At 39.2% G+C, this 26,371-nt stretch overlaps 1 protein-coding gene across 4 annotated transcripts; it reads right to left on the minus strand.

The window, feature by feature from the left end:
- Positions 1–15,012: 15,012 nt before the first annotated feature.
- Positions 15,013–26,165, minus strand: TYRP1 (tyrosinase related protein 1). Of its 4 annotated transcripts, none has more exons than XM_030005741.2 (8): positions 25,892–26,114; positions 24,930–25,400; positions 21,853–22,175; positions 20,284–20,488; positions 19,146–19,313; positions 17,415–17,594; positions 15,884–16,030; positions 15,013–15,316 (listed from the first exon to the last, which is right to left on the minus strand). In XM_030005741.2, exons 2-8 carry the CDS (start codon positions 25,309–25,311, stop codon positions 15,111–15,113), a joined length of 1,611 nt encoding a protein of 536 aa, XP_029861601.1. In that variant the 5' UTR covers positions 25,312–25,400; positions 25,892–26,114; the 3' UTR covers positions 15,013–15,110. The 4 variants fall into 4 exon arrangements, with proteins under 4 accessions (XP_029861601.1, XP_029861602.1, XP_029861604.1 ...); XM_030005742.1 differs by having other exon boundaries at positions 15,019–15,316; positions 26,051–26,165; XM_030005744.1 differs by having other exon boundaries at positions 15,019–15,316; positions 26,012–26,064.
- Positions 26,166–26,371: the final 206 nt, after the last annotated feature.

The raw sequence follows: 26,371 nt of genomic DNA on the forward strand, positions 1-26,371 counted from the left end.
CATCTCTTCTACCTCTCCTCTGTTAAGGAGAAAAAAACAACCTCACAACTACCCTTATCTTATTTCAGTAGCTGCCTTGAAAATCTACTATTTTACTAGATGTTAGGCTACATAAACTTGCCCAAGGTTGCTGCAGGTGTATTGTGCTCAGCAGGCCAAAAGGGCATGTCAGTGCCATGACTGACTTTCATTGGACGGCCCAGAAGACCCATCAGATTACCTCTTGCAGCTTGCCTCCTTTTTTACTGATGCCAATATTATTCCAGGTTTCAGCCTTGCTATTGGAAATGGCCAGACATCTGGTTATCTCATTGTTTTAGTAATGTGAAACAGTTTAGAGTTTGTAATAGATTTATAGAAATAAAAACCATTCTGTGGCTTTAGGATTCATGGTTTGACCCTGGAAAGAATTACAAATAAAAGGCTGAAGTTATGCTTCTGGGATACAGTGGATTACTGAGAAGTTGAACCAACTAGTTTTCGTAAGAGCTGGCCATTTTTACCAAATTTAAGTGTTGCATATTAATTTCCAGGTATTTGTCCAAGATGGACAGAGGTGAAGAAAGGCTGTATTTTAAGAAAGGGCTATCACTACTGCTAGGCACAGAATTGGACTGCAGACAATGTGAAGCTACTCAGGGCTTCAAGAATTGCTAGAAGGAGCTCATATGCTCAGTAAACTACTCCTGGAAGCACAGCCATTCTAATGTTGTTGAGAAATGCCAAAGGAGCTAGATAGTCTTATGTTTAAGCAGAGGCCAGTTAGGTCCAATTTACTGGGTAAGCTATAGAAACCACACCCTGCTTTCCATCTGAGAGACCTGAATGGAAGCATCTTTTCATATTATATTGAAATGAAGTCTGTTTTCATGGAAAATGGTAGCAAAATAGTTAAATCCTGCCTGAAGCAAGAGATGAAAAGAGAAAGCATGAGAAGCGAGATCACTAATGCGAAGAAGACCCACAATAATAGCACATACAGTTGTACCAATCTAACAAATAAACAGAGAGTAGTGTAAGATTCTTTTTATTAGGCTGATTCATAAGGAACACATGACTTGCAAAGCCATTCAAATTTCTTTTTGTTCAGCTTGGCTGGACAGAGAAGACTTTGTGGCTTTGTAAGCCAATTGTGATGTTTTACTACTCTCTGGCACCATGAAGACATTCAGGATCCTGAGACTTTTGTATCACATGAAACTGAGTAATGTGAAGGTGCATATTCTCAGTTTCAGCAAAAGCACAGGTAACAAACTATTCATTCCTATTTTTGTTGTTGCAGCAGCATAGGTGTAAGGTATTCCACACATTTGTCATGCTAAGAAGTGGAAGATAAGATTGTTCTTAATTTCTAGACTTCAAAATAAAAAGATTCAGGTTAGCTATATTCCTAACAGTAGAAGCTGGTCATGTATTCAAGGCAAAAATAACTCAAAGAAAAAGAATCACAGTTATAAGGGACAAAACTACATCACCAGAGCTTACACAGTCTCAACAGGAGCTAAGGCATATTATACCCAGCCTCCATCAACTCAGTCTCCAGGGAAGGTACTCTTCAATTCTTTTTATATGAACAAACTATTGAGGTCCATGCAGTAAAACTCCTAGCGCAGAGAAACCACAAGAATGTAACTTGATACTGAGACACCCATTAAGACTGTCTAAATACAATCTTAATCAGATTGTTTCCCATCATGCAAAGATCCATGTAAAGTCTTCTACACTCCATAATTTAGGTATTGTCCCCTTGCTTCTTGTTACTTCTCTCTCTACTCCAGGAAACTGCTGATCATTTGCAACACTACTTCCTTCTGCCACTCAGTCCTTCCTCCGGAGTGCCTCCATGCAGTACGATTCAATAGATCTCTTCATTCGTCATCGTACATCCTCAGAACATTTGATTGCTCTTGCAGGGCCATGGGTCCTAGGTAATAGCTGAAAAGTTTGAGAGTTTGTTCTGTTCCAAGTTTAATTTAACTAAAAAGAATTTGTGTATTCTTGGCCATCAGCAAGAAACTGTCTTGCAGGTCAGATTTTCAACAAAAACATTCCTGTGTCCATCCACTGTGCGTGGACTGAGAGGTAGAGGGAGGAAGGAAGACTCAGAAGGGACAAAATGGTTTTGACAGCACCAGAATTTGTACAGCTTCTAAAGGTGTGGTTACTTTTCAATCTGTCTCCAAAAATTTGTATTAAAAAAAATTATTTTAAATTCAAGTACAAAGGATTTTTCCCCTTTGCATTAGAAATGCAAGTGAATGAAAGTGTTTTATTTTTGAGCCACTATATTGGATTCTTTTTTGGTTAAATCATCTGCATTCTGGTATTATATAAGTTCACCTCAGGAACTAAATAGATTTGGGTTGGTAAGTAAGCTAAAATTGTTTCTTGGATATACAGGATTTCATAATGTGTATTAACTGGTGTGGCATGCTGCTAAGACAAACCTTACTTCCTAAGAAATTTCAAGATGATAGCAGAAGGGTTCTGTCATCTGAACTAGGACAGCAGTACTCTTGTTGAGAGCATATTACTAGCTCTTCCACCAGTTCCGAGTTTTGCAAATAAATAGAGTCTCGCAGGGAGATGATAGCAACACAAACCCAGACCTGGCACAAATCTTCTGGGCCCTCCTAGCAAAGGTACCACACTCATTATTCAAAGCACAAGGCTTCTCATCCTCCCCAGGCAGATAGTGGAAGAGCACGGGAGGTCAGGAAGTGCATGCAAAGGAGGTCATGATTGCTGTCCTACCTTTTATCTTGCTGTTGAAAGATTCACTTTTGACATTTTATTGAAGACAGCCCTTGTGCAACCTCTCCCCTTTTTTCCTTTGCACACCACTTGATGTCAGCTAGTCTTTGCTTATTAGATAAAGGGGTCAGATGTTTATTCACTACAGTAGCAGCTATGCAGACAGGCTCAAGACCTGTCACAAACACAGTAAGGTCTGTGTTTAACCTTGCACTGGTAGAAAACATAGTGTAACAAGATAAATGTCAATGAAAGTGGTGCTGAAGGCTGATCCTATTTATTATGGGAAGTGAACAGTGTTATCAAAGCTGCCAGGTGTAGAAGAGTCATTTAGTACGGACAACTTCAGTATCTTTGAAAGGAATAAAATGAAAAGAACCCATTCAATTATTGCCAGGAATGACCCTTTACCCTCCCCCAAGACAATTATTTTAAGTGCTGGAAGGAGAGGAAATAGCTTATTATTTTAAGTGGCTTGAATTCCTTTCCATCCCTCCCAGTTCCACTGGGAAAATATTTAACATGGAATAAATACAGTGGAATCAATAGTCTTCCTGTTGTCAGCTTTTAACAGTAACTTCACTAACATTTATGGGCAGGGATCAAGGGGTAAAAAAAATTCCTAGGCTGATTTATTTCCTGCCTAGATAGGTCAAGCACACCAAAACTCTAGCACATTCCCAACTTGGTTACATGCAATTTTCAGCTGAAGATCTTCATTTTATACCCTTGTTAAGTATAAACAAACTAATGCCAAACACCAGTGTCTATTAACATCAACCAAAATAACCTTCTCCGTCAGTGATGGTCTTTGGTTTCATGTGAAGTGGAGATCTATTCCAACTGTAGTAAGCATGCAGCATGCCTCCAACCTCATTTCAGCCTCAGCACAGTGACTCTGTGACACCATCCAGCCAGCAAGTTCAACCAGGGTAGTCTGTAGGTCTGTCCCAATGACCCCATCAACCTAATTTTGCCTGTTTGTCTCAACCTCAGTCCTTGACTGAACCCTAGCCCCAATAGTCAGCCCTAAAATGCTCTCAGCCATTCTGTTTGCCATTTTGGATGCAGCTCTAGCAGCATGATTTGCTCTGAACCCAAACACATCCAAAAATGTAGATTTAGCTTGTGGGATGTTTTCAGCTGCTAAACCAATTTCTGCTAATCCAAATTCTGCCTGCGCAAACCAGCAGATCAGTCATTGCTGGTTTGAGCCCTAATCTCATAATAAACTAGCGACTCCTGGCAGTCCCTATGGCTTTTATAATTTGATTTATTTCTTTTAATATTGATTTGATTTAATATTTTTTCTTTAGACAGACAACCTTAATCCAGATTAGCAAACCTGTTCCAGACATTATCTATACCCTAGCACCCACTTTTCTACAAAGCATCCCTTAAAGCCATGCACTTTAACAAGTACTCAGCAATCCCAGTCAGGACCACAGTCGCCTATATTTAAATGCCTCTTGATGACCATAGCTACCTACCCTTCCACGTCACCTTCACTAACAGTTATAATACTGTACACAATTACTCGAGTCTGAGCAAAGTCTCTAGTTACAGCACTGGCTGCAGATGTACAGCTCAGGCAAGTAATCCTCATTTCTTGCAGTCCATTACCAGTGTCCACCCCCATACCCTGAGCAGGTGTGACCCTGCTAGACTTAGCCTATCAACAGTAATCTGGAATTACATACACATGCACTGTGAAACCTCCATTGCTTTACGTTAGCTGATGGTGCTTGCATAGCCTAGACCTGGAATTAGGTAGTTAAAACAAGCCACAGTTAGCATTAAACTTATCTAAGCAGCCCCTATGAAGCCTAACTTTCTAATTCCAGCTGATCCCCTCCTACTGGCTTGAATTGGTTAATCCATAGCTTGCCTTAGTAAGGCAAATAAGAAGATTAATAACCTCTGATGACAGCAGTTATCTAGCAGGGACTGTAGCCTAAATCACCTCTCCTGGTGTTTCCTGATCCTAATTAAACTCTGCCTGCTTCCAGAGAAGAGCCAGATTGCAGCCTGATGAGGTGACTAAGCCTAAAGATCAGGTGATCACATTTAGGTTTGATTTCAGGCTAAGGTTAATTGCATCCAGCTGATTGTTATCACCACAGACAGAAATTTTGCGAGGTGACTCTGGGTGGGTCTATGAAATCTTAAATATGGCCAGATATGTTAAGCCTACTTTTCTTATCTTCATGAACCCTAACTGCAGTTCTTGAGAATCTCCTAGCACTAATCTTTCCCCTAGCAGATCTGTTCTATCTTATGCTTGTTTCTCTGATAACCTGTATCTAGCAAGGTGATGTCTGAAAACACTGATTTTAGATGGAAGAACACCATGCCTAGCCGTAGTTGAAGAATGTGTCAGCCCAAATTCTAACCCTAAAATAGATTTAAGAATTTAAATTATCTTTCTGCTTTGTATGGATGCTACCCTCTGTGCTTCATGAAAAGAGGTCCGGAAGCATGGTCTATGCCAATTAATAGCCTGGGGCAGAGAGATGTGGAGGTTATACAGGCTGACTCTATGTGCTGTTTAGACATACAGAAAGTCTTTTGACTTAGGCAGTAATGGCATTTTCCTTATACAATGATAAATTCATTCAAAACCCAGGACCTTTAGGGAAGTATGTCTTCACTTAAAAATACATGGTGTTGTCAAGTAAATAGTTATGCAAGCATTTGGCTTTTGAGGCCACAAAGTATGATTCTGAAATTCTGTTTTATTTTTAACATACAGTCTTTGGTCTATAAACTCTTTTCACTGAAGTAAGTACAAGTCCGGAAGGAAATACAATACCCCATTGACTAGTTTTATGGCATCACAGATATCCTTTCAGACCCTCATTGCTATGGAGGAAGCAAAGCTGCAGTCAAAATGCAGTCATGATCTCGCCCTTTCCCTGCTATCTTGGTCTCATTCCCCAGGCATCAGAATCATGTCTGCGCATATCAGTAGTGTACCCATCTCTCAGGGACTATCAGCAGCGTATCCCCTAAGTAGCTTCAAGTGAAAATGCAGCGTCACCAACACCAAGTGGTAGATCACAAAAATTTCCTTCTTGTCTTCCAGATGATGCATACCTGGCACAGCAAGGCAATTTTACTTGAGAGCTACCGGACTCCAGTTGCTTCTCTGGGGTGGAAACGCAACGCAAGGCAGTTGAGACACCAGAAGCTGCACCTGGAAGTGCCTGAACACAGGAGCTGAAGAGTTAATCCTCTTGTTAAAAGCGGGAAGCCGAATACGCCTCAGAAAGGGTTGGAGGGCTGCACTGGTGCCTGCAAAGCTGAGGATGCAAGGCACCGGCAGCACAGCCCTTCCCCGGCCGCAGGAGCACTCGCTCTGTGATACTGATACCTCACGGCACGGCGGGCCCCGGCCCCAGCCCCGGCCCCGGGCTCGGGCACCCTCGGCCCCTCTCGGCCCCTCCGCAGCCCCGACCCTGAGGGAAGCCCTGGAAACAAGAGCTGCGCTGGCTGCTACGTCCAGCTGCCAGGGGAGGCCCGTGAACATCCACCCAGTGCTGCGCTGTTCTCCTCCTGGGATTTTAGAAGAGGCTATTGCCCACAGAAAGGGGCGATTGGAAGAGGCTGTTTCAGTTAGGGTTTGGAGCTTTTGAGAAAGTTATTAGTAGGCACGGCACACTATTTTTTGCACAAAACACGTGGATGTCAAACAACAGACAAGATTGTTTGCCATCCTGAAAAGAAGGCTGTGCTAGGGTGATAGAGTAAAAGCTACTGAACAGAAAGACCCATGCAGGAGGGAAACTGAAGCTGTTTAAATACAGGCAAATATTTCCATGATGGACTTACTCATTACTCCTTTTTTAAGCGTCTTCCCAAAACTTCATTAAAGCAAGCAAAACTCATTTATGTCTTAGCTCTCATTTCCCTCTCTTTCTTATTATTCTTTTTTTCTTCTTTCTTCCTTTTTTTTTTTTTTTTTTTCCCTTTTTCTTTTGTCAGCAAAGCAATTAATTATCCTACTTTGGATGGAAATTTTCAAGTCAAAACTTTCGATGAAAATATTTTTCCAGAAGGCAAAGTTTCCCCTCAAATAAGTGAAGTTCATCCACATGCAGAGGGCCTGCTTTCAGCAAGACATGATGCCAACCATCACAAGTCCTTTGAAAACTCAGATAGTGAACTGACATGATGCACAAAGGTAAATTTCCCCCTGAATGAACCAGCAATAATTACCGTCTTCCTCTGTCCCCTGTTTATGGAGTTCTCCTCTCCAGCTCTGCAATACTGGCACCACCAGTAACTCTTTGCAGGTTTCCAACCTTCAGGCTGATAACATATTTGAAAAGCAAACTCTCCCTTTTCCTGACCCATTAGCCTCCGTGCTGCTGGGCTGAATCTGAATAAGGGCTGAGAGAGGAGGCAGAACAAGAGAAGTCTTCACTGTAAAAGAGGGTGAACCACTGGACACCAGCCAGTCAGGCCTGGGGATCTCCTACAGCCTCACATGACTTGAGCAAATGTCAGAGCTGAGGCTGCTGCTTCGCAGGATGCAAAATGCAACCCCTGAGGATGATACAGGACATGACCTTGAGATGTCAAGCTTCACAGCATTCGTGCCAGATATCCACTATTGGTTGATTACCAAGAACAATGTTTGAACTTTGCTTTCCATGTCGTTATCCTTCATTGTCCCTCATTTCACTTCATCTCATAGCTAAGAGAACAGACTTTATTTTTCCTGCCACTTCACTAACATCTGAAGGGTAAGAGCTATAATGAACATGTATGGCTATTTGCCTCTAGATCAGAAATAGTTTTGAGGTAATTCTGTGCAGAAACAACACTTGCTGTCTGTGATGACACTGAAATGTGAAGTACTCTTGTCTGACCCCAAATCTTCAGTCCTAGAAAAGACATTTTAAAAAGTCCGTTAAAGGTAATTATAACAAGCCTCAGACTGATGACAGAACATGTAGAAAAGTTACTCAAAAAGGAAACGCCATCAATGAAATACTGTTTCAGCCTCTTTTCTGTAGTTCATGGCCTAATTTTAGCCTGTTTCCAAATTATCATTGATTAATAATTAGCATACAAGTTTTCAAGAATGGGTGAACAGGTCTGTCATGTGGTGCGACTGCAATCTCTTTTGCTCATCCTTGCAGAGAATATCACAGGGGAAAGGCACAGTGGCAAGAGCTGCACAGTGGTCCACAGGGAACCTCATGGAACAGATGTGCTCCAGAGCATTGGGGTTACTCTAGGTTACCGCCAGCACCTACACCCAAACCAAACTGAGGTAAAAATCCAGGGCGGTGTCTGCCCTTGAGTGATGGTGTCCAGCTGAAAAAATTGTATCTGGCCAGTTTTATGCCAGCTTGATCGTTATCAGCATCACTTTTCTGAATTCTTATTCACTTGAAGAAGTGATGTTCTTTTTGCATGCCCTGCTGCTGCAGCTGCTGAGTTATCTTCCCAGACTGCCAGAAGAAAAAACATTAGCAGTGCTAAAAGGACAAATTCTGATCATAAATTGCTACAGTAAAATAACATCAGTGTTTGGTAGGCCCTCATTTTCTTCTTGCTGGTAGATGCAGGGATAAAAAAAGACAATACTACAATCACTTCTCTGTCCCTGCTAAAAATAAATAAATAAATAAATAAATAAATAAATAAATAAATAAATAAATAAATTACCTTCCCCAATGGACAGCATTCACTTGCTGTTGTGAACCAGTAATTGCAGATACGAGACAGTTAGGCATGTATTGTTTCTGTTAAGGATTTGTTTTCAAAATAATGAGCCTGCAACAATTTAAATAGCGTCCCAAAGAAAAAAAGAAGCTAGACTTGTCTTGGAATAGGAAGCTGAGGGAGACAAATTAAAATACCTTTTTTAGAAAACTGCGTTTAGGATTTGAAGTGACTTTTTAGTTAAGCCGTTTTCTATGCCACGTCAGAAAAGAAGCGGGATTGTTGGGTGAAGAGACACCTTGTGGCAAGCAGCAGACCTTGCTTGCGGCAGAAGGCCTTTGTGCACTCCCTGCTTGGGTGTGGGTGCAGCACAAGGCAATTTTACTGCCAGCAATCTTGAAGCCACGGTATAAGTAAAAATATGGTTCCTAAGGAGATGTAAAATGGAAATTTCACCTAATTTTACACGTGAGACTTTTGCTTTATGCTCATATTAAAGGCAATTGCTTAGTAGGTGCTAGCAAGGGTGGTTTTTGTTTTTTTTTTTTTTTTTTCATATAAATTAATAAATAAGAAGTACAGATGATCCCTGTCATCCAAAGTCCAGTTGAAATCAGCATCTTCACTTTTGATTCATGCATGACATAATAATACAATCACTCAATACTATTTAATCTTATTTCTTTCTTTGTCTTTAACTATGCTGCTCATACTAAGAATCTTTCCTACATATTGATTTGTAGAAGGTGTTAAAAAGAGACAAAATTCCACTTGCAGGCCTTAGGTGCAATGATATTGTTTGGAGCTATTTTTTTTCTGGTATATTATCTGGTAATCTGGGGAGAAATATTGTTTTTCCTACAAACTTCGAGCTTAATAGCCTGAGACCATTTCAGTTACAACACAACTTTCAGCTTCTAAACATTTTCTCCCCCTCCTCTCTTCTCCTTTGAGATATTTTCTTCAGAAAAATTTTCTTCAGCACAAGGCCTTTTATCTATATCAGTAGTTTTCTCTCAACCTTTCTAAACTGAAGCAAAATAAAACCTAACACCAGTAGTAAAGAGACAGGTTGTGTGGACAGCTTAAAATCCTCTTAGGCAGTCATTCTATCACCAGTTCAGCCTCAAATTAAGGTTGTTTAATTCTGCAGCATTGCTTCTGCCTTCCTTTGCTTCAAGCAAAGGACCATGGGTCCCTGTTGTACTGAACAGGGGCACTGACTTCATCAAGATACCAGTCCTATTCCTTGAAGAGCTCTTACTAGTTATAAAATCCAAATCCATGTTGGCTGATTGCCAAAGGTCTTAAAGTCAGTTTCTGTGTACATGAAAACCTAACTTACTGTAAAATTACTGTTTACATCCCCTCCTTTGCCCCCAGCATTTGAGGGGTGAAAGGGGAAAACAGAACCACATAACTGGAATTTGCAGTGGCTTACCTTAGATACCTCTGGGCATTAATGGTGGGATTTGCAGGATGACAGAAAACAATGCACACTGTGGTCTATATTTTAAAATCTACACAGAATTCAATCCAAGGTTTATTTTAGTTGGAATTGTGCTATTTTTATTCCCTCCAATGAGCAGCAAGAAGCAAATATTGTGAATGCCGTTTCCCTTTCCCTTTACCATAAACCAGCACCTGAACAAAGCATCTGCTAAAGCGAGCACTTTCGTTCTAAATTGCAGGTTAAATGAGATTTCAAGTTACAGTTCAGTTTTGAGACAGGAGATCCATACATTTTGCTCCAAGTTAGTATTTTGAAAATAAACGTCTCAGTTTCAATCAGGCTTCCTTGCCAAATTATTCTTTTGGTAGTCAAATGTTTAGATGGGAGTCATTTTTTGGACAATAAAAAATATTAAGATGACAAACTGAATACACCTCAGCAATAAATCTTTTTTTAGGAGTCATTCCAATTCTATGTCAAGACAAAGCCATCATTAACCAGTGTTGCTTAGCCCTTGCACACATAAGAGAGGTGAAACTTCTGGGCTTACAAATGCTTCTCTAAGTTACACAAATAGTTCAGCTTTGTGTTCATGCAAGTTATGATTCTACTATCCACCATTAAGAGGAAGTTAACTGGACAGCCTAATTGCCCACCAGCTTCCACTAAGTTCTCCAATCTGGCTTTGAAAATCTTTACTTTCATGTAGAAATACCAGTTTGTAAGGGAAATTTTTCCCTTGATGCTGCCTTTTTTGTAGGCAGCAAACTTACAGAGTCTTTTAAACTTCCAGGATATATAGTACATTTATTGAACAAACTATGCTACATCATATAACCAACTGCCTTTGCTGTTTTCACACTAGTATTCCATTGGTGGCATAAGGTTTTCTGTTATAACCTTGTTTGCAATGCTTTTTTATTCCTTACTGGAAAATTTTGCATGTGGGAATAGAAATTCATGTTATTGGAATGTAGGGGAAGAGGGGAGCTATCATTACTGTGCTGTTTCACTTCCTCTCACCTTTCTTCAAATCTTAAAGTTCACAAGGTATTTCTCCAGGTTATCTTTATCCCTCTGTAGGTTCTCTTCCAGTACTGTCCTAGGGGTGATGACTATCCACGCAGTGTGGTTTTGTGCATCAGCAGCTCTCTTGAAAGAACTATATAAGGCTGATTCAGTCTTCATAATTCTGCTAGTAAAGGCCTACAGGGACCATATAGCCCTGGTACTTCCTTCAATACTGTAGCATCATCTCTCCTCTAGTTAAGTTGCTTCCCAGTCTGCAGATCCTATTCCAATTCCTAACTTTTCAGGCTTAAGCACATGGCACTATATCAAAGGCTTCAGCATCAATATAATTCCTAAATAAAATCTTTGAATTATCTTATCATAGACAGCTATTAAGCTAGCTAGCATGGTCTAACTTTGATAAATCTGTGCCATATATGATTCCAATTGTATTTTCATGGTTTGTTTTGGAGACTGTCATGCTATTGAGTCTAAATTAATAAGCTTGTAGTTGCACAGAACATTTTTACTTTCCCTTCCCCATAAAATATTGCTGCTTTCAATTGCAAAATACTTCAGCTGACCTGATAAAATTATTCAAACACATTACAGATGGACTTACAGTTTTGTATGTAATTTTTAGGTTCTTGGATGGAAATTACCTGCTGTCTTGATGCAGATATATTGTTCAGTTTCTGTCTTGTAAGGCAATTTCTGTCTCATTCCACAAGCCTTTAACCCTTTCTGTACAAGATTAGTGTAGTTCATCTTCCTGAAAATGGAGGTTGACTATCACTGACATAGAAAAATGTGTCTGGATCATGCTAATCTTGACTCTGCATTTGTTGCATTTGCATTTATATGGTCAAAGAACCTTTTCAATATTTCCTTTCCAAGGTCAAATGCAGCTTTGGCAGCTTTCTTTTTATTTCTAAAATTCCTGACCTTAGTTCCATTTCTCTCTTGCATATTCTCAAAGCCTCTATTAATTTAATATTGTCTGGAGAGAACCTGAGTTACTGTTTCATTATTTAAATTCACTAGTTACTGTCTACTAATTTGTTTTTTATAAGAGAAATAAATTTCAAAAGCCAAACTCAGATACTGTTAGAGAACTAAGGCAAATAAACATAAAAAATCATTAACAACACCAGTTGTAGGGCATACCTAAGAGGCCTAATTTTTTTTTTTTTTTTTTTTTTGTGATACAGTAACTGCAATCTAAATCAAAACGATAACAATATGACATTTCATTAGACCAATAACTATTTGTGGAAAAAGGGTCTATCACCAATTACATCCATGCATTTTTGTTCCCTTAGCATCATTATCAATATTTATTCCGCATTCTCCAAATTTTACATAAATTACACAGCTCTAATTTGTGTGAGAGTTTCTGTCTGACAACACTTTAGAGATTTCTGCTCATATTCCAATATGAGGCTCCTTTCAGTTTTTCCTTAATGATGCCAACCCTTTGCTACCTATGCCACAGTTTCTTTTGGCATGGTCATCAGTTCAACATAAACTTAGCTCTATTTTCTCATCATTTCCAGATACCCTTTACAGCTGCCTTATACAACCCTTGTATGAATAAAACTTCATGAGAAGAACAGGGAGGAAAAGTCATAGTGAGAAGTGACATCACATGCTTCATAACTGCTGCACCTAGGACTTCTCAGTGAGCACTTTTTTTCCAGCTTTTCACTTTCTTTCTTCTCCTCGTGACTTCTGCTACCTTTTCTTGCCTCCACATAACAAGTGAAAGCCTGTAGTTATTACACACGCAATTTTCTGGTGTTCATTTATTTTTCCTAATTTTCTCATATGCTGGCCATTTCAGATTTCAAACCTAAAACAGTTTTTCCCCATCAAATAAGCTCAGGAACAGACACCAGGCAGTTTCAATGAATGGCAGGAACTTTTTCTCCACACCCAGACATAGTTCGGAGTACTGCAAATAGTGACCAAAGAAAGAAGGACCTGTGAAACTCTTATCAAGAATGGGTCACACACAGAGTTCTCCACTTTCCCTCCCCCTCTAATTCCTATGCTTCCTGTTCCTTTTCTTTTAATTCTGCTATAAAAATCTACCTTGCTTCCTTCATTTATTTGTGGCAGCTGTAACTAGCAGGCAGTTCTCCTTATTCTCTGACCCACAAGACTTATGGCCTGTTCAAACTTGAGTATGTGCTTTTGCTTTAAGGATTTACTGGCTTTAATGGCTAACGTCCTCTGCTCAAGATCTGGTCTTGTCATGCAGTTTTCCTTCTGCTATCAAGCTTCTGGATGCTACTTTTCATCCACTGAAGTAAAAACACTTAATAAAGGAAGCTCTATTATCTTAATTTTATAAATGAGTTGAATGAGTCACAGAGGTAAAAATATGATAGCTAAGAATATTCAGCAGGTCAGTAACAGAGCTAAGAATAAAATACAGGTCTCTTGACCCCAGTCCAAAGTATACTGGATCACCCTGCTTTAATCCATTGAAATCACTAAAGTGGATGACTTGTTAAGTTGCTACTCAGTACAAGCAAGAATGGCAGAAATAGGCATTTAAGTTGAAATCCAAGCTGCTGCTTGTGTACCTGAAATACTGATTGGCTAGACTGTAAAACCAAAAGTGCAACCCAAAAGACCTTTGTCTAATTTACTTTTGTGCCATGGGTGCCACAGGTGAAAGTTTTCTTTATAAATATCAGTTATGTGTGTAAATTTTTGTTGTTGTCCATGCCCCATGCTTGGTAAGATGGGTTAAGATCATAACCCATCTTCCACTCACCTAGCCAAGAGTACCTGTCTTCCTATTTACATCATTCTCAATGTTTAAATTCCATACCTCCTTGCAACTGAGTAAGTGTGCTTTGAGTACACCTGGTACTCACTGAGACCACTGAGGTTAACGCAACACATAGAAGGCATGACCCTTGCTTTTGCCTAATAACTTAATATCTAGGAGAGCTGCCTCAGACCGAAGGAGCTCAATACAGATTACTGCCATTTCTGTTGAAGCTAGGGTCAGACAGAAAGAGACAAGAGAGAGCTTGACTTTATAGTCTGATAATTAGAGGGTTGAGTACATGATGTGGGATTCATTAGTCTGAACCCATGAACATCTCTGTATGTCAGCTAATGACTGCTAAATTAGATTCACTAAGCCATCATAGGAAAACAATCAGATGATTTATTGGTACCCAGTTATGATGAGAGAGAGGTGAGGCCTGAAGCCAGATTCCTTAAGCCCTACCTCAGGCTGTAAAGGCAGGTGTCAGTTTGTTGCCCTCCTACTTGCTCATGTTGAATAAATTCAACAGCAGTTGCATATGACTATTTTTCCAAGTCTATTCCACAGCCTAATGCCTAGGGCCTTCTCTCAAAGTACAAGAGATGTGGGTTTAAATTCCCACAACAGAGAATTGAAACCAGGTCTCATTGCTGGGGAGGATGCCCTGCCACAGATAGTGGGAGAGAGAAAGGGAGTGAGAGAGTGAAAAATAAAAATAAAATAAAAAAAATAATAATAATAAAAAAAAAAAAATTAAAAAAAAGAAGGCAGCTGCCAGCTGTCCTTTCAAATAGATGTCCCTTCAGGCAGCTGTGTTTGAACATACAGCTGAAGCGTCCAAATGCTGGAGTGGCTTCTCAGTGGTGAATCTCTTTTCACAGATCCACCTAAAAGCAGCAATAAGATCAAAACTATGTTCTGTGAATAAAGTTGGATTTCAAACACTGTTTGCCTCAGAATTCCCTTGTAGCTCACTGCCTGGCATGCTGGCTATTTTGAAACACATTTCTACTCACCTAGCCAAGGTGTCTATTTGTATTTTGTATTCTGCTTCTGTCCCATTCTAGACTTGAGCTTTTCACAAAAGTACCTTGTAAAAGAATTCTGGGTATAAAGGCTAGATGAAGTCAGATGACGTTGGCTGTCAGCAAATTAACTAAATTTTACCAGATTTTACAGAAATATGCATGAAAGAGGCTTGCAGGTGAGCCCTGAAGAATTAATGGAATTCTGTTAAAATCAACACAGAATTAACATTGCAAAGGTGACTTATTGATGGCTAGGTGTATGAAAGAGGTGAAGCCTGAAGCAAACATATCAAGACAGCTGACAGTTTATGCTCTTTATTTTAAAGCAGATGGATGACCACCATTTATAAAATACAGCAAAATAAACAGTTTCAGTCAGATGCAAAAAAGTGCTGTCTCTTCAAACAACAGACTGGCTTGGTGCTGATATGCCATCATAATCATCCGAGTAGTGCTGATACTGGTCAGTAAGAAGAGGCTGGTGCAACTCATCCTTATTTTTCTTGACACGTACGATACATGCAGCAGCAGCAAAGATAATTGCAACAAGAACCAGTGCAGTCACTATTGCGATAGTTATCATCTCTGTGACACGGAGAGCCCGACCTATGGGAAGGAAAGCAAAAGGGAAAGTTATTAAAAGTAAATATCAATTGTATAGATAAACATCAGAGGGACAGACCAAAGCTCAGTATCTGTCATATTCAATGAGATGTGAAGTAGAACTAGTTTAAATTTTCGTTGGTAATATTTGTTCCAAAATCTGAGAAAATTTCAGTCTCTCTTGTTACACTGTAAAAACACTCCTGTACCTTTCTTCTGCTATCTGGTTTGTGAGAGATTTGCATCCTCTGCAGTGATTTAATGGAGGCATATTATACAGGAACAATGACCTTCTGCAAGGTTTGGATCCAAATGAGAACTTCTCCAAAAATTGAAGTGGATAGTGGGAGCTTCATGGAGGAACTATCTATCATCAGTAGCTATTTAGCTGTACTAAATCCCAAACACAACTGATTTGGAAGGCCAGGCAAGAAAAGAGAAAAAGGCTTTTAGAAAGGCATCAAATATTGTTTGTGAAATTTGAACCAACTTTGTTACATGATACATAAACTTAAAGGGAGAAAGACATAATGAGGAAAAAAGAAGAAGCATCTAGGTTGGACAGTTTACCTGGCCACTCGACTTCGTAGCTGTATCCCAGGTTTTCTGGTGCAGTAACAAACATTTCATCATTGGTAACTGGAGGCCAGAAAGGCACCATATTGTATTGGCGGTTATGTCCAATAGGGGCATTCTCCAGTGGATATGTTGAGATATCTAAATTTGAAAGTCAAATCACACTTCTGTAAATAAAACCAAAATAATTTGCACTACTGCATTTTTTCCCAGCAGTGACTCAGGGTTTTGAGCACCTCAATTTTTTTGTTCCTAACCTAAGTTGATCTAGAAGGATTGTTTTTCCAGTGTGACAGATCCAGAATGTAGGGCTCTGCTCTGTCCAAACCCAAGACCACTAAAGATATCTCTGTTTTTTAACAGAAACCACCAGTAAATTGTAAAACTTTCTGCCTGCGTTGGGCTTTTCATTTCTTCTCACATGGAAAAGGAGAAATATGTATACATGGGGGACTTGGAAAACCTTTTTGCTACAATCTGACTTTGATTGTAACAGTGACGAGCTCTCTCATGCAGTTCAGGAGGGCAGCTGATATGGACTCCAGTGGAATTTTTTTGCAATGTTATGGTAAATTAGGAGAAAGTCAGCTGAAGAAAAAAAAAAAAACGAAAACCAAAAAAAACCAAAAAAAGGCATCTGGTAAGATGATGTAAAAGCTTGTGATATGTCATAGGTCATGTAAGTACCACAAGGGATACAATTGCTCTCTGATAGTTGATGTGGGAAAAATATGTGAGGCAGGTTGTGGAAGCTGCACAAAGAAGTCTCAGTTGTGCAACAGCAGCTGCCTTCTGTAGAAGAAGGAAAAGGTGGCTGGATTATCCTAAAAGGAATACAGTTGCTGCTTTGTGCAGACTAATGCACAGACATTAGGATTACACAGAATTCTCCCTCCCCAGTTCACTGATGCCAATCTCCTTCCTTCTTTATTTCTTTTTTTCTTCCCTCTTTGCAGTTCCTTCCTTCTGTCCTTCCTTCCTCCTTCTCCTTCATTTCCGCCCTTATTCCTTTTCTCTCTTCTTTTTGGAGTTAAAGAAGCAAGGGAAGCAACAGTGACCATCCTTTGAAAGGATATGGAAATGGTTATGGAATGCTGGTAGTAAATCACAAAGGTGGTCAAAATGAATTGTAAGGGTGTGCATGGCATCTGATCTTGTTTGAAGAGAAAAAAGATATTTAGTTCACACAACAATGGAATGTCCATGAAGTATTTGAACCTTCCATGGTTACACTATCTTTGCTCTAGGGAGACAATGTATTTGCACATTTTGTTTTCTTGAATTGTGCATGGTGTCTCTGGCCAAGTCCCTTGACAGACAATGATTTGAAAATGGATGTCAGTGGGGTGAGGAAGGGAGCTTGCCTGTTATTACTCTGTCTTTGTTAACTATACGAGCTGTTGAAACTCCAGTCCTCTCTCCTAAGCATAGGGGCATCTTGCTGTCCCACAAGAAGCAGCTGAGCTCCTGTAATGACAAAGACTGACAACCACCCATCTTGCTTCTGTCCATGAATACATCTTACCTGCAGAATACCTTCTCAGCCACTCATCAAAAACAGCATCTGTAAATGTGTGCAGGAGGACAAAAATGGGATCATTTGGTGACAAATAAGTTTGCCCTCCTGTCCCATTCAAAAATAGATGAGCCAAGTTGTGAAGACTTCGAACTGCTGGGTCGTATTTCCCTGAAGGATCACTGTACCCTGAATATGCAAACAAAGAGGAACACAAAAAGTCCCAGTGAACATTTTGTTTGGAAGCTGCAGTCCCAGCTGGATACTTTTTTCTCTGAAAGGCTGTCATGTTGTGTTGACTTGTTTAACATAAATGACTAGCTAATTCGGTACTTACCAGCATTTGAGAAATTTCCCTAGCATACATAATTTTCAGATTAAAATAGCCCTTACAAAAGAATGCTGAGAATGTGGAGTGCAAGGCTGCTGGGATCTAATTAAAAATTGGCCAAAATAAACCACATCATAGCATGAAAATAAAGGTATATATTTGGGACCTACATATCTTTCAGCATAATGGAAACAGTTACATGTATTTTCTAACTGCTGACTTAAGTGTGTATATTTTGCCATCTATCCTAATGAGCCAGCTGTTATGTTTCCACACATCATTTCCATGCTTACTGCGAACACATCTCAAAAAACTTCACATGCTCTTTTTTTTTTCAGTGAAGACACCCCATGTAACTCTGTTAGTGCCCAACACCTTGTAACCTCCATGTCAGATGTCAGGATCTGAAGCATCATGAAAACTTCTCCTGTTTTCAAGCTTTGTCCAAACTCTCCAGAGAGGGGTCCATACAGCTAATTGGCTAAAGCCATGTTTAGAGACCTAGATACTGATAGCCCATTTGTCAGATGTGGTAAGCACCCAAAACTTTCATATATACTTAAAAGGTTAGTGCACATTCTTGATTTTGTTCTCCAAGAGAAATAAAATGGAGCAGATCCTCCCTGTTGTAGGAGTTACGCCTCTTTGAAAGAGCCAGAGGATCTACAGGCCTGGCAGGGATCTGAACTGTCACTTGGTAATCTTTTTTCATGAATCCTGGTCTTTCCTATTAAAAACTCTGGATTATTAAAGTGCAGAAGCAGTTGGCAGGATACTGGCTGAAAAGCATGAGTCAAATCTTTAGGCTGGTTTTTGTGTTTGGGAGTGTGTGTTCACATGCCAGTGACTGAAAATTTTGTTTTAAATGTGTAGAGCTTAGAGAAGTACAGAGTTACATGGTCCAGAGAGAAGGACTAACATGTTTAGCAGGAAGTCCTGTACCCAGACCTCAATTACTACTTCAATAAGATTTCATTAAGTTCTACCAAGGCTTACAATTTGTTTTGCTTTCTTTTGTTTGTTTTAATTCAGACAAAAGGCTAACTGCTATGAGCAATTGTTTGCTTCGTTTAAGGATGCAGCTGCATCAATCCACAGGCAAGGGCTGTCTGTTTTCAGCAGTGGCAACCTATTACTAGGTTGCAAGGATGTGATTTGAGCTAGTTCCTACTTAGTATGCCAGTGACAGACTTTTGAGGCTTTTATACATTTAAAGAACTGACATAAGCTATAAAGTAATTTACGCAGAGCTTATTTCCACTTAAGACTAAGCTAATAATGCTAAGAACAATGTGTTCTTAGTGTCCAATAGACTGTCTCCAAACTCATACTTCCAACAGGAAAAATGGCAAGCCTACACCCTTGACTTATTTGTAGTTGTTCCAGGTCCTTTTATTTGCCATGCTTACCTTCTACTGTGTTACGGAAACTGTCTGTTGAATTGGAATAGAAAGGAGGAGTGTCAAATACACCAACTTCCAAACACTGAGCAACATCCTCGGGCTCTGGGAGACGCTGTACCATAGGTCGTGCAACATTTCCAGCAGGATTTCTTCGGATGGGACCACCTTCAGTGCCTGGGCGTGGAGAGAAGAGAGAAAACAATACTGATACAAAACAGTAGGCCACAGAATGCATCCTTCTGACTGAACCATGGGAAAAAAAAAAAAATATCCCTTGCAAATGACACTTAAACTGAATGTATGGGCCAGTTCTTCATGTCAGGCAAAGAATCTGAATTTTCATGGGATCCTGTGTGCTGGATCCTTTGCACCAGGATTTAAAAAAGCATCTAGAAGCCTCTTACTGAATTTTGTGGTTCTGTAAGTGCTTTGGGAAAATTTTCTATAGTTTTTCAGTGTGATTTATTGATGAGACTTAGGACAAAAGTTTTGAGGATGTCCTGGTACAGTAGCTGGGGAAAGGACTATAGTTGATTATGTAGGTGACTGACCCAATATTGTGTTTTTTCTGTTTTTTCTCCCTATTTCCATGATGATGCAGAGTTGTGGCTTGAAGGTGATGAATAAACAACAATCTTGCTGGGTTTTTTTAGCTCTTGTAGCTGAGGTAGATGTGTTGCGATTCAATATTCTTCACATTCAAAACATGCTCTACAGTTAACACGGGGATTTGTTAGATGTTCTCCTTTTATGAGCAGAACGCCGTGAAGGTGATTAGTGGAGCAGTCAGAAGAAAACTTAAGCTTCAGTTAAGAAATGACACTGCCAGATTTAATTATTAATGGCACAGGAGATGAATAGATACTGCATAAGAAGGGAAGTCAAAGCATTTAGCTCTTCCTCTGCCACAAGCTCCTGATCAAATTTTGAAGTGCTCGGTGCCTCAGTGCAAGACAGATAATCAGTGTATAGTATCTCAGTATCTGATAAATATCTCAGAAGACTGATGAAACTTGTATCAAGAATATTCAAAAACCACTTTAAGGCTTTTTGGCTGGGAAAAGCCATTGCAATGTAAAGTATTATATTTATTTATTATTAAAAGGATTTTTCTCTCCAAATATTTGCCAGCAGTCATACTTACTGTTACAGATGGTTCCCAGAGTCTCATAGTCTTCTATATTTTCACACAGCACTCGCCACTGAGAGAAGATTGAGTTCTGGCTGATAAGAGAGACATCAAAATTGCTTCTAGCTCCCATCAAGTCATCTGAGCAGATATCACAGGTGTTTTGTCCTGTTGCAAAGTTCCAGTAGGGCAGTCCAAAACTGGGGTCCTGCAGCATGTTCTAAACCACGTAAATACGGTGTTAATACATGTGTGCCCCATACAGGTATAATATTTACTGCTAGAAGGATGATAAAAAAGTTAAATACATCTTAGTAAGAGTCAGAGTACTGCCTCATGGAGGAGACGAAATCTATGGAAAATCTATGAAATCTATGTAATAGCTTTCTGTAGTTTTTCACATTGATGGCTGTGTTCAACAGAACATATAGTTGGACTATTGAATTAAGTTATGGCTCTCCCTCATTAATAAGACAGTACCTCTTCCATGAAACCATATTGTGAGTAGTAAGAAACAACACTTAATACTGATACCCCATTTTTCCAAATATTTTTAATGGCCTGTGAACAGCAGCAGTGTTTGTAGCACATGGAATAACTAAGCCAACTGTGGAACGACTGAGCAGATGGAAAAGTAAGGAAAAGGGATACTGGCTCTTCAAATTGTCATTGTTTGGTTCTAGTTTGGGTTGGAGTTGAAAAGTTCTGGAGTGTGTCCTGGCTTCCAATATTTATATACCAGGATGTGTTGGCCAGGAAAATTAGCTTAACTGATGATCAAGTTTACTAACATAAATAGGAATATATATTAAATCACCAAGAGCTAGAACTCCTCAAGGCTTCCACACAATGAAATGCCACTGATGTCAAATGTAAGATTTTGAAGGGAGTTTGTGCCTCAGCCTGATGCGGAGCCATTGAAGCTAGTGGAAACACTTGAAATGATTTCAAAAACCATTTAATCCTGACCTTGAAAACTTAATTCTCTCTTCTTTAAGAAGGATGGTGGTCCATAAAATAATATATTTCTTTTATGGATAGGTCCACGCAAGAAAAGGGAAACAGGAGAATCACTGATTTATGGAACAGAGTATAACAAAACACTAATTTCTCTAACCAGTTACACTAATTATACAAATAAAATGTGATTCTGAATCCCCAAGCCATTTCTGTAATACTTTTATTTAGACTTTCTGCTGCTTTGATTAGTCTAACTTAGTCAAGAATCAGAGCCTTGATATTAAAAATAACACTGTCAATAACTTCTGTTGGTCCAATAAAATGCCTTCTATGGATATATCTAGAATTTGTATCTATTTTTACAGGAGATTTTAATGTAACTTTTATGTTTTCCATTACTCTGATTGAAATATTATTTTTAACATCTCTATAACAATGACAGTCTAAAACCTAAATGCACTCTATTAGGTTTGGTGTACCTAATGAATTACTGAATTGAAGCAGAGTTATTTCAATTTATAGACAGAGCTGCTATCATTTTTGCCTTTTGGAATGTGGGGAGAAGTTCTTTAACTGTAGAAAACATAGCATGAACACATGGCCTAACATTAACATGAACTTTACCTGCATGTCTCTTTCAAGCTGCAGTAGATGGTACCTATGCCACGTGACAAAAGCTGGTCCCTCATGAGAGAAATCAATTCCTCCAAAACTCTGCTGCCCTGCACCAAGGAAAGTCTTTCTGACAGAATAATAATGAGACCACACAAAGTAGTTATAAATGGAGATATTCTCGAATTGTGGTGTGTTGCCATCTGGTCCAAATATTTCCTCACGTCTTCGTGTGGCAATAACAATGTCAGGATGGATTGTCACCTTGGCTTGGTGTAAGGCATTCACAAAACGCCTCCTTTCTTCTGCACTCAGATCCAAAAGATTCCTCCTGACTGTGAGGGTACAGAGAAAGCAAGTTACCAAAGTAATAGACACTCAAGCTTGATCTTACAGGACTAACTTATTTTGCTTCTAATAATTCTGGGCAAGTCCCTTTTTCTTCAAGCATTCATCCATTTTTTTATTGGGGCAATTCAGAGAATATTGAGCATAAATAGAAAATGTTATTTATTACCGGAAAGGTTGAGCTGAATAGAAATAAAGCCCCAAACCTTGTGGGTTTAGTCCTTTTAGAAGTATTGTTACAGATTACCCTTCCATCCTGTCAGAGAAATGACAGAGAGTTCTTTGTCACACAAACCTTTCAGAACTTCATCCAATATATGTAAGGTTTCCTGTGGTAATACTTTACAAGAAGAGAATACTGTATAGAAATTTATAATAATCAGAAGCTCTACTGCTCGACAATTAACTGAAGAAGTACATTGTTTACAGTTTAACCATTGTAGGAAAAATGGCAGATTCACCAGTGAATTGTGAATTGTGAATTTCATGCAGTACAACACCTCTCTTTAATGTCTTTACCTGCTGTTATTAACAACAGCCATATACTAGTCCTTTTTAGCAGTATATCTCAAAACCATTTAAAAATATAATTTTCCACATATAGACAGTGAAACAAGTAAGAAAATTGGCTTGTTGAAATACCAGTGTATCAGCAAGAAGACAAGAGTCCACATCACCTCAGTTCCAGTCCAGCACTCTTTCACCTGGACTGAGATTTCAGGCTAAGTTTAGACTAACACACAGGTAGAAGTCCTTACAGCTATTCTTCAATATGCACTCATTTTCATTATAAAAAATACTGTAAAATATGTAGTTGTCCAAGTGAGTGATAGACTATGTTGATATGAGAAGCAACAGGTTGTCAGTATGAATCAATATGAAGAATAAAAGTGAATTATGTTTTACTGTACAAAGTTGATTCAATAGGGCATATTTTGGCTTCATTGGAGTTTATAGAAATATTTTTTATGAAACATGAATTTCATCCATGGGCTCTGTATCCAGAAACAAGCTTTTATCTGGACTGATATGCTAGCCCTTGCCACTGAAGGGTTTTTGTTGTTTATTTTAAGTAGCGCACTAAAAATATCCCTCTAATTTTGATTTACATAAGTATCTTAACCTTTTAATTTTTCAAAATATGTACCTAAACCACAATAAAAAATTGGGGCTATTATTAAAGTTAGGCATGAATTTAGAAGATATGAAGGCACCAAACTGCATTTTACAGCTATTTTATGTGGATATGCCAACACTAATCCAATAATTATTTCTAAAGCCTCAGCAGCAGGGTCCAGCTCTATGGATGGACAAAAGAGGTGACCTCCATGTGGAAACTTAAAGCGTAATAAGAAACTAATTTCCACTATTTAAACTCAAGTTGTCATGCATGATAAATCTGATTCACTTAACGTTTTACTGAGTAGTAAAGGATTTAATAAATGAGAAAAGTAAAAAGTGCTTTTGTATACCCTAGAAAATCAGCTAAAGCTGCTTTTTGCCTATCTCCAGATTTGCTTTGCTAAGTTTGTGTGTGTTAATATTTATTTCTTGGTTATTTTTCAGAGTTGTCATTGTTAATGAGAACAAGCCAGAGCATCAGAGGGTGCAACCTAGCTTAGCAGATTCAATTCATGAGTCATACTTTCTGCTTTTTAGTTTGCTTCTTGGAGCTCAAAGAATTAATAAAATCTTAAAGTTTTTCCCACAGCCCTCAATAAGTTGTTTTTAAGGAAACTTAGTGTTAAGATTTTGAATTGGTAAGTGATCCTTTGTAAACCCTTGCTGGAACATGCACTCATGTTCATGGAGCGTTTCCTAAATGGTGAAAATAATGGCAATGCTGATTTCTGTTTCTGCAAGAGGCACTGCACATTTCTGCTAGAGACCTGTTGTTTCTCATGTCAACAGAATACATCACTCATTTGGGGGATTATGACTTTTACAGGATTTCAATAACACCTTAAAACTTTCACTAATAAAGACCGAAATCTTGTTCATTCAGATGGTTTTGACTTGAGAACAAGGATCTGTCCCCAAGCCTGCTTGTCTTTTTCAGTTTACCTACAATATTCAATATCTTTCCAGTCCCACAAGGATTTTATATCCATTTAAAAAAAATTTAGATCTCTGTTTACTGATGTTCTGGACTAAACTGAAACTGGAGGACTCTCAGAAAGACCCACCAGTCCCTGTGTTGTTTCATCTGAACAGCTCATAGTCATGAGTTAAGGCTTTTAAAGACAATGACAGCAACTAGGTGAGTAAAAATTTACAAGGCCAGGTACATAGTTTAAAAATGTATTAAGGGATTTTTAATCAAAAGAGCTGCTGTCACACTTAAAGTACTCACAAGGTATTAAACATGATATCTAGATAAGTATTATTCCCAGACATACTCAGAAACACAGACATGTCTATATACATTGTTTCACTCTTAAATAATTCCAAAGAATACAATTTTTTCAGCTTAGATGTTCTATTCTTTAATGGACTTGGTCCTAATCCTGCACTGACTACAGGTTTTGTTTCTTCCTGTTATTGGGTAGTAAATGTAGGTGTTTGGTACACAAGCTGAACAACTCATCTATCAGCTGCCTTAATAACCCCTATGGCAATGTAGATTTGCTAAATAAATATAAGGGGCATTTTGTATTGTAAAGAAAAGAAATACGCTAAGTACATTTAGAAGCAGGCACTGCCAACAGGTAATTTTCATTTCATATTTCCCATGCTCTTACCTATATTGATTTGCTGGCTACAGGTAGGTCCACTCCAGCCAGGGCGACAGGACCCACAGTTGTAACCAGAGAAGTTGCCATTGCACCGGCATGTTTGGTTGAAGAAGCGTATGGGCCACTGCTCACGGTCATCCCGCCCATCATGGATATACTGTGGGCCGTGGGGTCGCGAATCGACAGTCACCTGTACACACCGGCCCCTCCCTGTAGACACACCGCACCGGTCAGTACCTGGCCCAAACACAGGGAAATAGTCCGGGCAACACATGCCACTCCTCAGGGACTCGACAGTAGCACACTGGCGAGGAAACTGAGCTCCAGCTTGGCCAAGCATGGTAAGAAGCGGTGGCAGGGAAAGGAGTAGCAGCATGGGGAGCGGCATGACGGCAGATCCAGCAGAGCCAGCTCCTTCCGAGAGCCAGCTGTCCACACACGCTGACTTCTCTCCTGCGATGGGACACCCAGCTACCTCTACAGAGAGAGAGAGAGAGGGAGAGAGAGAGAAAGATAGAAAGAAGAATAAAAACAAGCAATACAAACCTCAAGGCTACCCTTTCCACCCCAGAAAGTGCGTCTGAACCCTGCACTTTGATACTCTAACTGGAAAAGCAAACAGCTCTGACTACAGACACTAATGTTCTTCTCTAATTATTGGCACAAAAGATAGTAAATTCCTAGAGCTATGTTTGCTCATTGACTTCTAAGTGCTTCCCAAATGTTCATTCACATTGTACACCTGCAAGCCCGATTTACTTCACTACCACAACATGCTAAAACCGGTCTAAGGCACCAGTTTTTTGAACCTTTTGTTTCACCACCCCCAACCCCCGTTTGTGCCTTTCTTTTCTGCATTTAACTAGTGTATCTTGTTCTCCACTCAGCAGTTCGCCTCTGTGTTCCCTTGCTCTTCTCTAATAGCAGCTCCACCAGAAAGTGAAGTTACAATGCTTCATGCATTGTACCTGTTCCTTCTTTCTGGTACCTCTCCTCTGCTGAGATCCTGTTCTATTTCTGTATGTCCTACAGCTGTGTCTAACCCAAAATAAGCACTGCTAATTTCTCTCCTGGTTCAGTCTGCTTACTAATCCTTCTTCTACCAACACAGTACAGCTTGGCCTCACCCTCCTTCTTCTATTAATCCCCTTTCTACTTCAGTGCATTTCCCTGGACTTTAAGTACTTGAACAGCACATGATTTCTTTCATGCTTATCTCCTTGTGATTTTACAAGTTTTAGCAAAGGTCAGAGACAAATACTTGAATTCAAAACAGAACAACTGTGAAGGTTTTTTTTTTTTTTTTTTAATTACTTGCAAAGAAAGGCTCACTTGAAAACAGACAAAGAACACTTGGGAAATTCACATTTAACAGACATTTTTTTAAAAAATAAAATTTTTCAAATGGTATTTTCAAGATCAGGCTGAAGTGAGTGACAAAGATATGT

This window comes from Aquila chrysaetos, chromosome Z, assembly GCF_900496995.4.
Source record: "Aquila chrysaetos chrysaetos chromosome Z, bAquChr1.4, whole genome shotgun sequence".
In the NCBI taxonomy this organism is placed as follows: Eukaryota; Metazoa; Chordata; class Aves; order Accipitriformes; family Accipitridae; genus Aquila; species Aquila chrysaetos.

Bases quoted from the DNA above. Each gene is read 5' to 3' on its own strand.
- TYRP1 (XM_030005741.2), bottom strand. From the start codon at position 25,311: ATGCCGCTCCCCATGCTGCTACTCCTTTCCCTGCCACCGCTTCTTACC. The intron at 22,176-24,929 runs GTAAGAGCATGG...GTACCCTCACAG, and splicing joins TAGCCAGCAAATCAATATAG to TCAGGAGGAATCTTTTGGAT. The intron at 15,317-15,883 runs GTAAACTGTCCA...TCCTTCCCATAG, and splicing joins CTACGAAGTCGAGTGGCCAG to GTCGGGCTCTCCGTGTCACA.